Below are 13,886 nucleotides of genomic sequence, written 5' to 3' on the forward strand. Positions count from 1 at the left end.
GCCGGATCTCCGCCAGGAAGCTGCGTTTGAGGTTTGCAAGGCCGTCGGGACGAGTCGTGACCGCGGTGGCCTTCTGCGTCAGGGCGAAAGATGGGCAGCGAGCCAGGTGATAGGCATAGAGTTGAGGCGAGTCGGAAATCCGTCGCCATTTTCGGTTCAAGAGGGTTAGGGATGCAAAGGTATTGGCGTCAACGCGATAGAGGATGCTATAGAGGACCGATTAATTAATCACCGACGCGAAAGACCGGCTGCGTCCCCGCTGCGCTAATGCCGCTGGGAACTATACGGGCAAGAAGGACAGCAAAAAGCAAAGGGGAAAACGAAATCTTGAGAGAAAGAAGAAATAAAAGGACTTACTGCTCAATGACGGTGCGAGGTAACCGGTAGAAGGGTGGTGAGCTCTGCTCATTTGTCCGTCCCTGACCTTTCTCACGCGAGCCATTCTGTTGCGGGTCAGAAACAGCCTTGTCGGGCTGTTCATGGTCGATCCGACAGCCGTCAAGCTGCTCCGCGTAGGGCAACCGAACATCCTCCTCCATGGTCAATGATCAGCACATGGGAGTCTACATTGGTTTGAACCAATACATTCCCAGGTTCAATGGCGCACATTCAGCATTGTTCCCAGGAGAAGACTCAGGAGCAAGAGTTTGCAGGATTTCCTGGTTGCCTGTGGAAGAACGGAAGCGCCAACTAGCGGCGTCGGTGGCTGTGTCTGGTCACTTCCGGTGCGACGGTGATCTTGACTGGAGTGGGTGCATGGGACCGCGGACTGAAACCATCGAGGGGTAAAGTTCTCGAGTTCGAGGGAACCACGAAAGTAAGGGGGGATGGAACCGAGGGAAGGAAGCAAAGGCGGTCGAGAAGAGAGTCAAAGAAAAGCAGGCTTATCTTGACCAGGAAGACCTGGTGCAAGATTCCTTTCCTCAGCGACCGCCGACGAGGACGAAGGAAGGACGCCAAGATGGCCGACGGTCGTTAGCGTTGAAGACCGAAGCTATTCCCGAAGAAGCAGGGCACGGGCACGTGGCTGACTCAGCACCCCACGTCTTGGCAGTCGGGAAGCCGTCCGTGATCGATGACTAATAGTCGAGAAATTTACCTCTCCTTCCTCTTCTCCTTCTCCGCGTTCTTAACTCTAATAAGAATTTGTCCGTGGGCTGCTCCCCCGGGTCCTGCAGTGTCTGACTATGCGCGTGTCTGCGCGATTACCCCAGTAGACGGTCCCCGGTTCAAATGCTGCCCGCGTTGGTCGCTGCGCTAATCTGTCATTGATTAATGCCGAAGCTCGGCCCTTATCAACTCTCTCCACTCACGCTTCAATCTCCGTCGGTCTCGGACAAATCCCAACGGACACACGCGTACGCGTGAACACCTTGAATTGGCCCACTAGCAGCTCATGAAGACAGCCTGGGGAAGACGATAACCATTGTTGAGGGGACGAAGCCTCACCATGCCACCCGCGACGGTCCAGAATGGCTCTTCATCCCAGAAACATGGGTCGCCGGGGTTCAACGCAGGCGCGCGGCCCTACAGATCGCACAAAGTCCGGGCTTGTGACTTATGTAGGAAGCGCAAGTCCCGATGTACGGTAGACATACCCGGTCAATCATGTCTGTTGTGTCGGGTTCAAGGCGCCGATTGCCATTACCAGGAAGAACCCAGCCAGGAGCCTCCGATCCCTAATGGATCCCCTTCGAAAGGGTGGACGGTCGATCCGATGGCTGAAAGCCTGGCTCCCAGTCAGAAGCGCAAGCGCATTTCTGAAAGTGACTCTCCCCCGCACCCCGTTCGTCCGCTGGATGACACCGCTACTCGGACCAGAGCCTCTTCGGCAGTGGACAGCCGGGGAAGCGAGTCTAGGCGACAGGGGGACGAGGACCCGCATAACGAATCGGTTCAGATTGTCGGTCCAGTCGTGGCCGATGACGCCCAGGTTATCGAGAAGTTTATGCCTCCGGAAACCTCAGATCAATCTGAGGCACCCAAAAATCATCCGTATAATGTCTATTCAAATGACCCGAGGAAGCCGATCCTTTACACCACCATCTCAAGGCGGAGGAAGGGTATGCGACGGGGAATCCCGCCAGGAGAGAACCAAAAGGAGATTCTTGAGCAGATCCTTGGGCCTTTCAAGCATGACTTAGTGCGACTGTACGCCTCTCGTGGTTTCCCTCAGCTTTTCGTCGTGCTAACATAACCTTCCAGATTTCTAGACCGATTCAACGTAGCATTTCCTATATTTGACGGCGACAGCTTCTGGGAAGCCTACATCTCAGATTCGCCAAGCGAACCACCCGCTTCTCTACTATGCCAGGTTTATTCCATGTCACTTGTCTATTGGAAACATACTCCGAAACTCGCCTGTCACCCCAAGCCGGATGTTCGATACGCAGTCAACATGACCGTGGCTGCCCTTCACGAGGAATTCTCAGCTCCAGGGCTATCTACCATCAGCGCAGCACTTGTCGACTTGACTGGGCGGCCGATATTCTCAATGACCGGCAATGCCATCAGTTGCGGTCGGATGATTTCGCTTGCGCATTGTCTTGGGCTGAACCGTGATCCGTGTCTTTGGAAAATGTCTGAGCGGGAAAAAAACAATCGCATTCGCCTTTGGTGGGGTGTTGTGATTCATGATCGCTGGTAAAGCCAATTCAACTCATCCTTCGCTTTCATCTGCGCTAATGCAGCCTATTAGGGGAAGCTTTGGGCACGGCGTGCCTCCTCAAATTGCTAAAAACCAATACGATGTTCCTTTACCCACTATCGACGGCTTGTTACCGCAGGCTGGGCGCACCACCGAGCGTGTGCGAGCTGCCCACTGTCACATTGCACTCTGCCGATTGACGGAAATTCTGGGAGAGCTGTTGCCCCTTGTCTATGGCCTTCAACAGCGCCAGCCCCGCGAAACATCCAAGAAGATCCGGCAAATTCGAACGGATCTTGACCTGTGGGAAGACTCTCTGCCTGACTGGCTGAGAATCCCCGTGAATACGTCAGAGGATCGCATATCCGGGACGAGTAGCTTGCACCTGGGATTTTTGGCTGTTAAAATGCTCGTCAGCCGGGTCGAGGTCACCGTAAGTTTCCTCCCTCATTTGGTATTTATTTCTGTCCCAAATCTAATATACGAAATCACAGGAGGTCAACAACGCAGAGACCGAGAATCCCGAAGCTCGTCGCTATTTTCAGACAGAGTGTCGCAGGTCGGCCGAAGAAATCGTCCAATTCATCTCATCTCTCCGCAAGGAGAACTTTAAAGAATTCTGGCTTCCTTGTATGTCCGCATTCGCCTGTATCCCCTTCCGCACATCCTTCAGCAATTAACCCCATATGCAGACAGCGCCTTTCACCTTACATCAACAGCCACTCTGCTTGTCCGCAGTGCTCTCGAGACCACCGACGGCGAAGTCGCTCGTTCTTGTCTCGCGAACGTCGAAACCCTACGGACGATCCTGCGCCGTGTCCGTGAGGAAGAAGACTGGGACGTAGCCGACATGTGTCTGGACCACTGCGAGCATATCCTCAACCGACTTCCCGGGAATGGCAGCCCTGCTGGTTCCAACTTCGATGGCATCGGGCAGCCCGATAACCGACTAGTCAACCCGGCGGCGATATCGCTACCTGAGACGCAGACGAATAACGATATTGTTGACGACATGATGTCTATCTCCGGGACATTCGGCACAATGGATGGGTTCCCGTTCGATATGACAGGAATTTGGGATGTTTCTGTTTTTCAGGATGTAAACTTAGGGTGACCTATATATGCCACCGTCTTTTTAGAACCTAATGGCAGTCTAGCGCTAAGGGAAGGGAGACTTTGTTGGAACATATACCCATTGTATTTACTGCTTCTACAATTCAACATTTAGCTCACTGCTTTTTTATTGTTCAGGGAACCTTGGTATGATGCATCAGATACATCGCGGCAAACGCACTGATCAAACAAGTTACAACTCGAATATGAGTGCATGTGGATTCGATGCTGGAAATGGCCACGGTTGACGCTAGAAACAGCCGCCTTTCCACCCATCACTTCGGACGGCGAGCTGCTGCTTAACCGCCCTCCTGTCTAGTACACTTCTACCTATTCTGCACCCGCACGCAGCATCGCTCCTAACTGTGTGGGCGGCGCTTAGCAGGCCTCTCTGCCTTGCCTTGGCATGCCTGCTAGTGATTACTATTGGTTTTATTAGATCTTTACACCTCTCACCAATGTTTCCATCCCTTTACTGCAGAGCGGTGAAGGGCCAGACTTGGTACACCGTATGGACCGTGGGCTGCATCCTCAAATTACGTTGCCATCCAACTGTTCCATTCAACACGACGTCGCCCCTCCAACTATGCCATTCTCTCTTCCTTATTATCGAGAAGCTAGTCAATTACCGGGGCCTCTTCCTGATCAGAATGAGATTGAACAGGCAACACGAACCCTCCCTAAGAGATCGGATTATGGTGGACGCCTGGTGGTAATCAGAGAAAGATATGTTGTGAAATATGGCCCACTTGTGACTGAAAATGAGGGACATGCTCTACTCTTTGTTGAAAGGCGGCTCAACATCGCAGCGCCACGACTCTACGCCATGTACCGCGATGAGGGCACACTGTATATCGTGATGGAATACATCCCCGGCATTCCTCTAGGATTGGCGTGGCCTTCGCTCACCGAGGCAAATAAACATTCGATCGTTGGGCAATTGCGATGCATCTTCGACCAAATGAGAGCGCTGCCATCGCCCGAATTCTATGGCAGTGTCAACGAAGGACCCGTTCCCCATAGACATTTCTTTTCTCGCGACAAAGACCCTGCTGTCACCGGCCCGTTCCAGACGGCAGAAGATTTCGGGAAAGCCATCGCACTTCGCTCAAAAACCATGTGGAGCGAATCGAACAGTCACAGCTTTCTCTCCGACTATCTTGCTCGCCACCTCCCGTCAGCACTTCGCAATCACCCGCCAATGTTTACTCACGGAGATCTCTACAGAGAGAATGTTCTGGTCAGAAAGGTCGTCAATCCTGTCACAATGAAGAAGAGTATGAGGTAGCTGCTCTTGTGGACTGGGAAACGGCTGGGTGGTATCCTTCGTACTGGGAATACGCACACATCTTCCCACTATTGCAGTGGATTGATGACTGGCCGGCATATGTTGAAAAGATTCTCGATCCCTTGCCGCTGGAGGGCGCCATGATGAGGGTTGTGTTTAGTGATCTGGAGTTCTAGAGATAATACCATGTTGACCACAAAGACTCGGTTCAGTGTTCTCATCCCCGTGATATACGTTGCTATCGATATTACCGTTGTTTTCTTCAAAGCCACTTTGTTTACAAGAGCAGGTCGCCGAGCAGGAGAGCTACCCAAATACTACCTACCTAGAGTAAGAAAGCGAAAAGAGGTCGAAAGGGCACGGCGAGCTTTATACCGGATAAACAGAAGGCGGGGCTTGCAGAACGTCGTATTAGGGCGCTGAACTTGAAGAGAGTATAAAGCAAAACTGGCCATATACACTGATTCACAGGTCCACCGTTTACAGTAGAAACTCAACTGGTCCATTTGCAGACATTAAACTATATTTCAATTTATACAAAACCGACGAAGAACCAATAAATGCTATTTTACAGTCACCCATGATGCTCAGGAGCCAAAGAACCCTTCTAATCGTAACCCCACCACTGGAGAAAAGAAAAAAAGACGCATGATGATGAATAGGAGGAACAGAGGAGAGAGGAGGGGGGGTTCTATAAAGCGCCGTAAATCCTATCAACAACGAATTTACTCCTTCTTACCGGCACCGAACATGCCGGTGAAGGAGCCCTTCATTGCGTCCATCTGCTCCTGTCGGGCCTTCTCTTCCTCAGCAGCCATCTCGGCCAGCCACTTCTCGCCGTTTTCACGGATCTCACTCTCAATCATTTGGTAGTTCTTCTGGCCGCGCTCACGGATCTGGTCCCACAGCATCTTACCCTGGGCCAGGCCCTCGGAGGGAGACTGCTCGCCGTCAAGGGTACGGTTGGACTTCAGTCCGAGGGCAGAAGCCAGGTTACCCATTCCGAGCTTGGGCTTCTTCTTCTGCTCCTCGGCAAGTTCCTTCTCGAATCGCTCACGCATGGCCTTCTCACGTTTGGCGAACTCGATGGGGATGGAGGTGCCCTCGAAGGACTTCATGACGGGACGGACGTCTTCGACGCCCATACCGGCAAGGTACTCAAGGAAGGGGATCAGGGCGACCAGGGTCTTATCCTTGGGGTCACCATGCCACTTGTCAAGAACGATGGCGTTTTCGGGCTGCAAACGAGCGTGCTCCTCCTTGGTGTCGATCAGGATCACCTTGGACAGGTCACGGTTCAGGTAGGAAAGATCCTGTTTATCGTTGTTGGTTATTATAGTGGTATTATTTGGGTGTCAGAAACCACATACCTTGATGTACTCGCCATCCTTGTAGCGGGTAGCTTCACGGAACAAAGGCCAACGGATGATACGGTAAGGGTCGAGCTTGCGCAGAACCTGGTCTGCCATCATGCTAGGCACGCTGGTGAAGAGGACAAGCTCATAGTACTGGTTGAGGTAGCGAAGGAAGTAGTCGACACCAGGTCGCTTGGCAACTCGCCATCCATGCTCACGACTCCATTCACTGTGCACAAGCAAGTCCTCCAGACTCAGAACCAAGGTGTAGGGCTGGCGCATCATGGGGTCCTCGTCGGGGAGAAGCTTGGGGAACGCGGGGTCCTTGTAGTAGCTTGTGATGTCGCTATAGCGGGCCTTGATGCGGTTGTACCAGAGACCGAAACCCCAGCCCGAAGGGGTCTCTGGGTGGGCCTTCTCCTCTTCTTCGGTATCCCAGTTCCGTCCCAGATAGGCACCTCCTCCGGCACCCGCCATCAGGAAAAGGACATACATCAGGTTGGCCATGCGGGCCCTTCGGCGATCGAGAGAAGACTCGTAGCCGCTCTTGGGAATGTCGCCGTCGCGACCATCGTCTGTGTATTCTTCGGAGCGCGAGGGGTCCTCGGTGAGGTTTAAGGAAGCTTGGCCACGGCCCTTGGAGCGAGCTTCAAGTTCGGCAGCAAGGGTGGAGGGAATTCCCTGCGTGAGGTCGGGAAGTGGTTTCTGGGCGGCTTCCTTTTCAGCAGGCGTGGGCTCCGATTCGGGCTGGATAGATTCGAATGGCAATCAGCTTGGTCCTAGAACTATCTATGTTCTCAATCTGTGGAGGCACTGGCTTACAGCTTGCGACCGCTGAGATTCGGTGTTAGCTTCAGGCTGGGCCTGCTCCGGCGACGGTTCTTGTTGCGAAGAGTTTGCCGGCTGTTCGGGTTTGGAAGGCTTCACGGAATCGGGAATGGTATAAGGAGCCTTGGGCTTGCCAACCTTCGCATAGAATCGCGAATGGGTGACAGGAAGCGCCGAAACACGGAGTGTGGAGGCGAGGACATTCGGCCTCGTTAGAGGTAATACTGCACGGCTAAGCATGATGAACAAGAAAGGGCATTAAATTATAGACAGAAATGATATAGATTAAGGAAACAGCGCACTCATGCTCTGCGCGACGATCAAAGAGAATTCAGGCAGTTGGCCTTCTCGAGGACAAGGCAACGGGACAGAGACACGGTGTCAAGAGGGTCCTGGAGTTCCAGACTGACTTGTCGAGGTCCGAGGATGCAATCGATGGCGTCGAGCGGAAAAGTTGCGGTTGCTGCGCTACGGCGGCCCGGAAGAACCCCGTGCGTCATTCCCGACCCGCCTTTAAAATCTTTCGCCTTCCGCCGTTTTCTTCTTTTCTCTTCTTCTTCTTTTTTTTCTCCAATTTTGAAAGTTGAACACCCAGACGGTAAATTTGACTCAGCAAGCCTTTCGATGCTTGCTGGGTTGTATTAGCTGGGGAGACCAATATCCCGTCCCCAAGAGCTGCAGCGAAGAAAATCTGTGCAACTGCAGCCCCGTTGATGGGATACAAATCCATATCTTCTGCTAAATGGTGGTTTGATGTCACTGCCTGATTGCATTTGTATCAGCATGTTAATCCACGAGTTCGGTTAGAATGGGATAAACGCAAGAAACTTGGTTTTTTCACACACCTGATAGAATTTTGCCGTGTATTATTTTTTTTTCTCCTTCATATTTGCGCTAGACTTCTTCCTACACGGAGCACAACATGGCTTCCGACAGTCTTTCAAACGCCTTGAAAAAGGTCCATCTTGATCAAGATGACCCCAAAGGTGTTAAAAAACAAAATCGCAAGGCTCGAAGCCGACAAATACAGGGTCCGTTTCGGTTCTTCGACCTTCCGTCAGAGATACGGCTGCGAATCTACTCGTTCGTCCTCTTTACACCGCGTCGCAGAAAAGCACTGCGAGCAAATGGCAGTGTAGGCGCCTCGTCGAAAAATCCTCCTCGGTCGCCAATGGATCACCGTATCAATCTGTACCTGGCATCGCGCCGTATGCACAACGAAGCTACCGACTTCTTTTACTCCAGTCAGATCTTTCGGCTCTTCCATATCCAAGATTATTGCACGCTCCCAACAATCAGAGCCGTCTCGTCGCGGTACCTACCCTCCATTGCGAGTGTCGAATTGATCCTGGGCTCCAGTTGGACTGCACCGCCTGAGAGCTGGACGGTTAACAGGGAACTCGGCCTGGAGGAGATGACTCGCGTCAAGACGTTCAAAATATTTGTAGAATGCGACCCGTCGCATCCGGTCTTCGAGGGTTTCCGAATTTCCGAGGGCTTTTACACCGAGTTTGCCGGGGCAATTGTGCAGCAGTCCCTCAAAAGACTACCCAACGTGGTTCACGTCGAGTTCGATGCATACCCATCTGTGCGCAAGAGCGGGGAATTGATGCAGCGATTGCTTCACGAGGCAAGAGCGGCATCGAAGAAGATTGTCTGGGGCCCTATGAGAGGGTGGACAGATTATGACGGCGAGGAGATACTTAAGAGGAACCCTATCTACGAGCGCAACTACGATGAAAAGAGTCTGAATAATCCTGTCACGCAGAGAAGACTTCGGATTTTGAACTCATGACCGCAATGATTTGATTTCGTGCCTTTCCATGAGGACATGACAATGGTTTCTGTACAGTTTATGGTTTTACTGTCTTTGGCGCACTGTTAGATATTAGACTTTCATATATAGAGCACATCGATTTACGCTATTTTTTTACACTTTTTTTTTTCTTACTTTCTCTTGATTACACGTCATGCCTATTGATGTCTACATAAAACATGTGAATTTGAAGTTTTGTAAGACTTCGATTGTCCCTCAGGCGGTACTGTTGGGATATATATTTGCAGCCATCCCATTTGGAAGTACGTAGCTTCCGCGGTTTGTACGTACATAACACCATGCCAAAGTTTTAAATCTGAAGCGAAGAATGAAATGACTTAGTGTCCATGTCTAGTAAAATATATCGAGTAGCACGAACTAAGTAAACCGGACCAACATACTGAAAGAGAGGAGACGGTACATCGAATCATTCATTTACGGAGATTATCTCCATGTCTAATGCTCCCTAGTACTAGCGAACAGATCCTCAACCATCCTCATTTCTTGATAGTAAGAAACACGTATACAGATCGTTCCTCTTCATCATGTTCGAGTCATTTATAGATCCTCGTCCACCTCCATGCCAGTGCCATTTTGAGACTCCTTTCCGTTCGACTGGCGGGCTACTGAGGCATCCTTGTCAATCATCTGCCGCGAAACTGCGACGATGTTGTCCTCGATCAATTCCTGGCTGACGTCTTCGATATCTATAGGAGGGCAGTTAGCAAATGAACGAAGTGGTACAAGGTGCATGCGCAAACGGAAAACATACGTTTCTTCGGGTCAACCTTTCCGACGTATCTCGTCTTTAGTTGATCCTTGCTGAGTTCCGTCTCTTCCTTAACCCGCTTCTCGTAGCCTTCGGCGAGGCTGACGAGCTGCTTCATTCGGTCGACGTTGTGCTGGCCCTCCTCGTGGAAGTCCTTCATCTGCAAGGCCTCGGTCCAGACGTGCTTGTGCAGGTTCATCAACATATTCTCCTCCAGTCCGGTCTTGCGGTAGTTGATGGCGATGCTGTAGTAGTGTCTGTTCAATCCGTGGATGAGAGCCTGGATCGAGGGCTTGTTCAGATGACCCAAGTTCGAAGTCGTTTGCCGGGGCTCCTGGCCCATGACGACAGTCTGGGGTTGGATGAGACGGAAAGCATCGATAACGACCTTACCCTTGACGGACTGGATGGGATCGACAACGACGGCGACGGCACGAGGTGTCAGCTGCTCGAACGACTGCTGAGTATTGATATCGACGGACGAGAGCCAGCAGCCAAAACCGGGGTGAGAGTGATACCAGCCAACAACGGTCTCTGGTCTGTATGGTCAAAAGATATTAGTCACGGGTTCAGGCAGAATTGGTAAAGCCCAAGCTTACCGTCCCGTTTGTCGCAGCATGTCCATCATCTTAGTCTGGAAGACGGGGTCCACAGCCTCGACACTGACACCGGTACCACTTTGAGGCATCGCAAAGACATCAACAACTCTGACTGTATATTCATCCACAAACTCTCCCAGCATTAGACCCATGACTTCCATGGGCACACCGGCCCGACCATGTCGCAACATCTTCAGAAGAGCTAACGAGGAGATGTGAACAGTCTCGGAGTTGTCGATCAGGTTAGGCGTATCCTGGAAGATCCGATTGTCAGCGCCACGCCTCTCAACTACCGTGGGTTTATTAAGGAGATGACCGGCAAGGAATCAATGCCGACCTATCTTCCTAGCATTTCTTGCAATGGAGATATTGTAGGGTGTGTAGTGAGATGTCATAAGAAGGGAACTCACGCCACCAGGAGCTGCACTCCCCATACCCATACCCTGGGCAGCCTGCAGCATGCGATTAAGTCGATCCATGGTTGATGATGAGATATGGATGGAATAAAAGAGAAGATGCGAAACAGGCAAAGGATGACTTCCAACACGGAAGCTCCAGAACGGCCAAATAGTTAAGCGGAACCCGAAGGAAGAACGGTTGGTGATTCAAATGGTTCGAAAGAACGAAGAGTAGGAGGAATTAGATGAAGGTGATCTAAGATAGATGCCCGAGATTGAGTAGAAGGAAGACGATGACGAGACAAACGATAGGTGGAAGCGAAGGCGGCGCCATCGAGCTCTCAAGGCACCTGACGAAGGCGGTGGGAGCTGCTCTGCGTCTCTCCGCCCGCCTTTCTCTCGGCCTTCCCCTTCGCTTCCATTCCATCCTTACATTTATCATCGTCCTCCTCTCCCGGAATGCGGTCCATTCGCCTTTGATCTGGGCTTTGATTTGTGTACAGTTCGTGGCGTGTGGACATCGTCGGATCAGTGAATTGTTCTTTCTGGACTTGGGGACGCTTTCCTCGATTCTTTGTTCCTTTGAGACCTTGCCAAATCCACTCTCTAGTGCCGACAAACACCGTGCCATCGAATTTCCAGCAACAAGACTGATTTTGAGTGAAGCAAGTTCGTGTTTTCTCACACGCTGCTCTCCAAAATGGCGTCTCTCCCTCCTCTGGACCCCATCAGTACCAATGGGGATCGTGGCAAAAAAGTCGCTTACTTCTACGATTCGGATGTGGGCAACTATGCCTACGTCTCCGGGCACCCCATGAAGCCCCATCGCATAAGGTTGACGCACAGCTTGGTGATGAACTATGGTCTCTACAAGAAAATGGAGATTTACGTGAGTGACGGTGACCCCGGATTGCCACCGATATCCGGGAAATTGGTAATACTAACAAGCAATCTTTGTAGCGTGCGAAACCCGCCTCGAAGTACGAGATGACCCAGTTCCACACCGACGATTACATCGAATTCCTTTCTAAGGTGACACCGGATAACATGGACTCTTTCGCGAAAGAGCAAAGCAAGTATAATGTCGGTGATGACTGTCCCGTCTTCGATGGTCTCTTCGAATTCTGTGGTATTAGCGCGGGTGGCAGTATGGAAGGCGCGGCTCGGCTTAATCGCAACAAATGCGACATCGCCGTTAACTGGGCCGGTGGTCTCCACCACGCCAAAAAGAGCGAGGCTAGTGGATTCTGCTACGTGAATGGTATGGATTTCCCGTGTAGGATTATGGTTGATGTTTTGGACATGTGCTGACCAGATCTCCCTCTAGATATCGTCTTGGGTATTCTCGAGTTGCTGCGTTTCAAGCAGCGAGTCTTGTACGTCGACATCGATGTCCACCATGGTGATGGTGTGGAAGAAGCTTTCTATACTACGGACCGTGTCATGACCGTCTCTTTCCACAAATATGGAGAATACTTCCCTGGAACTGGTGAACTTCGCGACACCGGCGTTGGACACGGCAAGAACTATGCCGTGAACTTTCCGCTCCGTGATGGTATTGACGACATTTCGTACAAGAGCATCTTTGAACCGGTGATAAGGAGCGTTATGGAGTGGTACCGCCCGGAAGCGGTGGTTCTCCAGTGTGGTGGCGACAGTCTGTCTGGAGATCGCTTGGGATGTTTCAACCTGAGTATGCGAGGCCATGCCAACTGTGTCAACTTCATCAAGAGCTTCAACTTGCCCACCTTGATTCTTGGAGGAGGTGGCTACACCATGCGGAATGTTGCACGGACCTGGGCTTTCGAGACCGGTATCCTTGTGGGAGACTCCCTGGGCGCCGAGCTTCCCTATAACGATTACTATGAGGTTGGTGGCTATCTTGCGCTAGAAATGGTTTTATCTCATTTCATTTTGCTGACATGGCCTAGTACTTCGCCCCGGATTACGAGTTGGACGTGCGCCCGTCGAACATGGACAACGCCAACACCAAGGAATATCTTGACAAGATTCGCGCTCAAGTCGTCGAGAACCTCAAGCGGTGCGCTTTTGCGCCTTCTGTGCAAATGACCGATGTACCCCGGGACCCTCTGGTGGAAGGCATGGACGATGAGGCGGATGATATTCTTGACGACTTAGACGAAGATGAAAACAAGGACAAGCGATACACGAAGCGGCGATTTGACCAGTACATTCAAAAGGAGGGCGAACTCAGCGAGAGCGAGGATGAGGAGGAGAACGCAGCTCATGGTATCCGTCGACAGCCCAATGCGTTGAAGAGGAGAAACCAGGCCAATTACAGGCACCTCGATCCTGCCGATTCTGGGCTTGAAAGTGGAATGGCAACCCCTCAAGACGCATCCTCGATTCCGGACGATGATATGGACACGACCGCGGATGCGAAGATGGGTGATGCACCCGAACCTGTGACAGAAGCCGCCGGCTCCCCGTCCGCTGCAGCTGAACCGCCATCGAGGGCCGAGGAAGCGTCTGCTGCCGAGAAAACCGACATGGTCCTTGATGATCAGGAACAAACCGCTGCCTCCGCTCCCATCTCTCGTCAGCCAACCCCCAAGGGACAGGACGAAGATATCGCCATGGAAGATGTAAGCGAGGCCGCGCCAGAGCCGGAAAAGACGGAGCAAGCGGCAGCAGCTACTGCTCTCAGCGAGGCTCAAGACGAGAAGAAGCCCGCCGAGCAGACACCCGCTACTGAAAAGCCTGCTACGGAGCCTTCATCACCGGGTAAGACTGGGTCTCCTGCAAAGGAGTCCACCGAGCAACCGGAACAGGCGCCCTCAGCGAAGGAGACCGAGGCCACGGAACCCGCAGAAACGAAAGAGAAAACGCCGGAGGCTACCAAGGAAGAACCTTCTGCGAACCAAGCGGAACCGGAAGCGACCAAGGAGGCCAGCAAGGAGACCACCACGGAACCACAACCAGAAGAGCCTACAAAGAGCGAGGAATAAGCCTCGGCATCTTGCAGAGGCGTTTATAATTCAGGTTCCTTGGCGCAACGGGCTGGCAACATGGTGTTTTTGGATGATGGCATGCTTAATTGATGGTTAAGACT

The 13,886-nt window shown here is 51.9% G+C and overlaps 7 protein-coding genes across 7 annotated transcripts; 4 read left to right on the forward strand and 3 right to left on the reverse strand.

The window, feature by feature from the left end:
* Positions 1–353: 353 nt before the first annotated feature.
* LDX57_000944 (uncharacterized protein) lies at positions 354–539 on the reverse strand (the record flags this gene model as incomplete). Its single annotated transcript, XM_046082591.1, has 1 exon — positions 354–539. The coding sequence occupies one exon, from the start codon at positions 537–539 to the stop codon at positions 354–356; it is 186 nt and encodes a 61-aa protein (XP_045938548.1).
* A 911-nt stretch (positions 540–1,450) lies between these two features.
* On the forward strand, positions 1,451–2,197 carry LDX57_000945 (Zn(II)2Cys6 transcription factor domain-containing protein; the record flags this gene model as incomplete). The annotated part of the gene is made up of 1 exon (XM_046082592.1): positions 1,451–2,197. The coding sequence occupies one exon, from the start codon at positions 1,451–1,453 to the stop codon at positions 2,195–2,197; it is 747 nt and encodes a 248-aa protein (XP_045938549.1).
* A 201-nt stretch (positions 2,198–2,398) lies between these two features.
* Positions 2,399–3,761, forward strand: LDX57_000946 (fungal specific transcription factor domain-containing protein; the record flags this gene model as incomplete). The annotated part of the gene is made up of 4 exons (XM_046082593.1): positions 2,399–2,643; positions 2,699–3,080; positions 3,142–3,277; positions 3,340–3,761. 4 exons carry the CDS (start codon positions 2,399–2,401, stop codon positions 3,759–3,761), a joined length of 1,185 nt encoding a protein of 394 aa, XP_045938550.1.
* Positions 3,762–4,169: 408 nt separating this feature from the next.
* TIM50 (protein translocase subunit TIM50) lies at positions 4,170–7,678 on the reverse strand. The gene is made up of 3 exons (XM_046082594.1): positions 7,226–7,678; positions 6,419–7,150; positions 4,170–6,361 (listed from the first exon to the last, which is right to left on the reverse strand). The coding sequence occupies exons 1-3, from the start codon at positions 7,469–7,471 to the stop codon at positions 5,774–5,776; spliced, it is 1,566 nt and encodes a 521-aa protein (XP_045938551.1). The 5' UTR covers positions 7,472–7,678; the 3' UTR covers positions 4,170–5,773.
* LDX57_000948 (uncharacterized protein) lies at positions 7,679–9,227 on the forward strand. Its single transcript, XM_046082595.1, has one exon. The coding sequence runs from the start codon at positions 8,154–8,156 to the stop codon at positions 9,024–9,026; it is 873 nt and encodes a 290-aa protein (XP_045938552.1). The 5' UTR covers positions 7,679–8,153; the 3' UTR covers positions 9,027–9,227.
* RPN11 (proteasome regulatory particle lid subunit RPN11) lies at positions 9,228–11,112 on the reverse strand. Its single transcript, XM_046082596.1, has 4 exons — positions 10,826–11,112; positions 10,416–10,669; positions 9,820–10,355; positions 9,228–9,754 (listed from the first exon to the last, which is right to left on the reverse strand). The coding sequence occupies exons 1-4, from the start codon at positions 10,892–10,894 to the stop codon at positions 9,606–9,608; spliced, it is 1,008 nt and encodes a 335-aa protein (XP_045938553.1). The 5' UTR covers positions 10,895–11,112; the 3' UTR covers positions 9,228–9,605.
* A 401-nt stretch (positions 11,113–11,513) lies between these two features.
* rpdA (histone deacetylase RPD3) lies at positions 11,514–13,782 on the forward strand (the record flags this gene model as incomplete). The annotated part of the gene is made up of 4 exons (XM_046082597.1): positions 11,514–11,702; positions 11,774–12,074; positions 12,141–12,682; positions 12,745–13,782. 4 exons carry the CDS (start codon positions 11,514–11,516, stop codon positions 13,780–13,782), a joined length of 2,070 nt encoding a protein of 689 aa, XP_045938554.1.
* Between the last annotated feature and the right edge of the window lie 104 nt (positions 13,783–13,886).

The sequence above is a fragment of the Aspergillus melleus genome (genome assembly GCF_016097325.1).
Source record: "Aspergillus melleus strain CBS 546.65 chromosome Unknown contig1, whole genome shotgun sequence".
Classification (NCBI taxonomy): domain Eukaryota; kingdom Fungi; phylum Ascomycota; class Eurotiomycetes; order Eurotiales; family Aspergillaceae; genus Aspergillus; species Aspergillus melleus.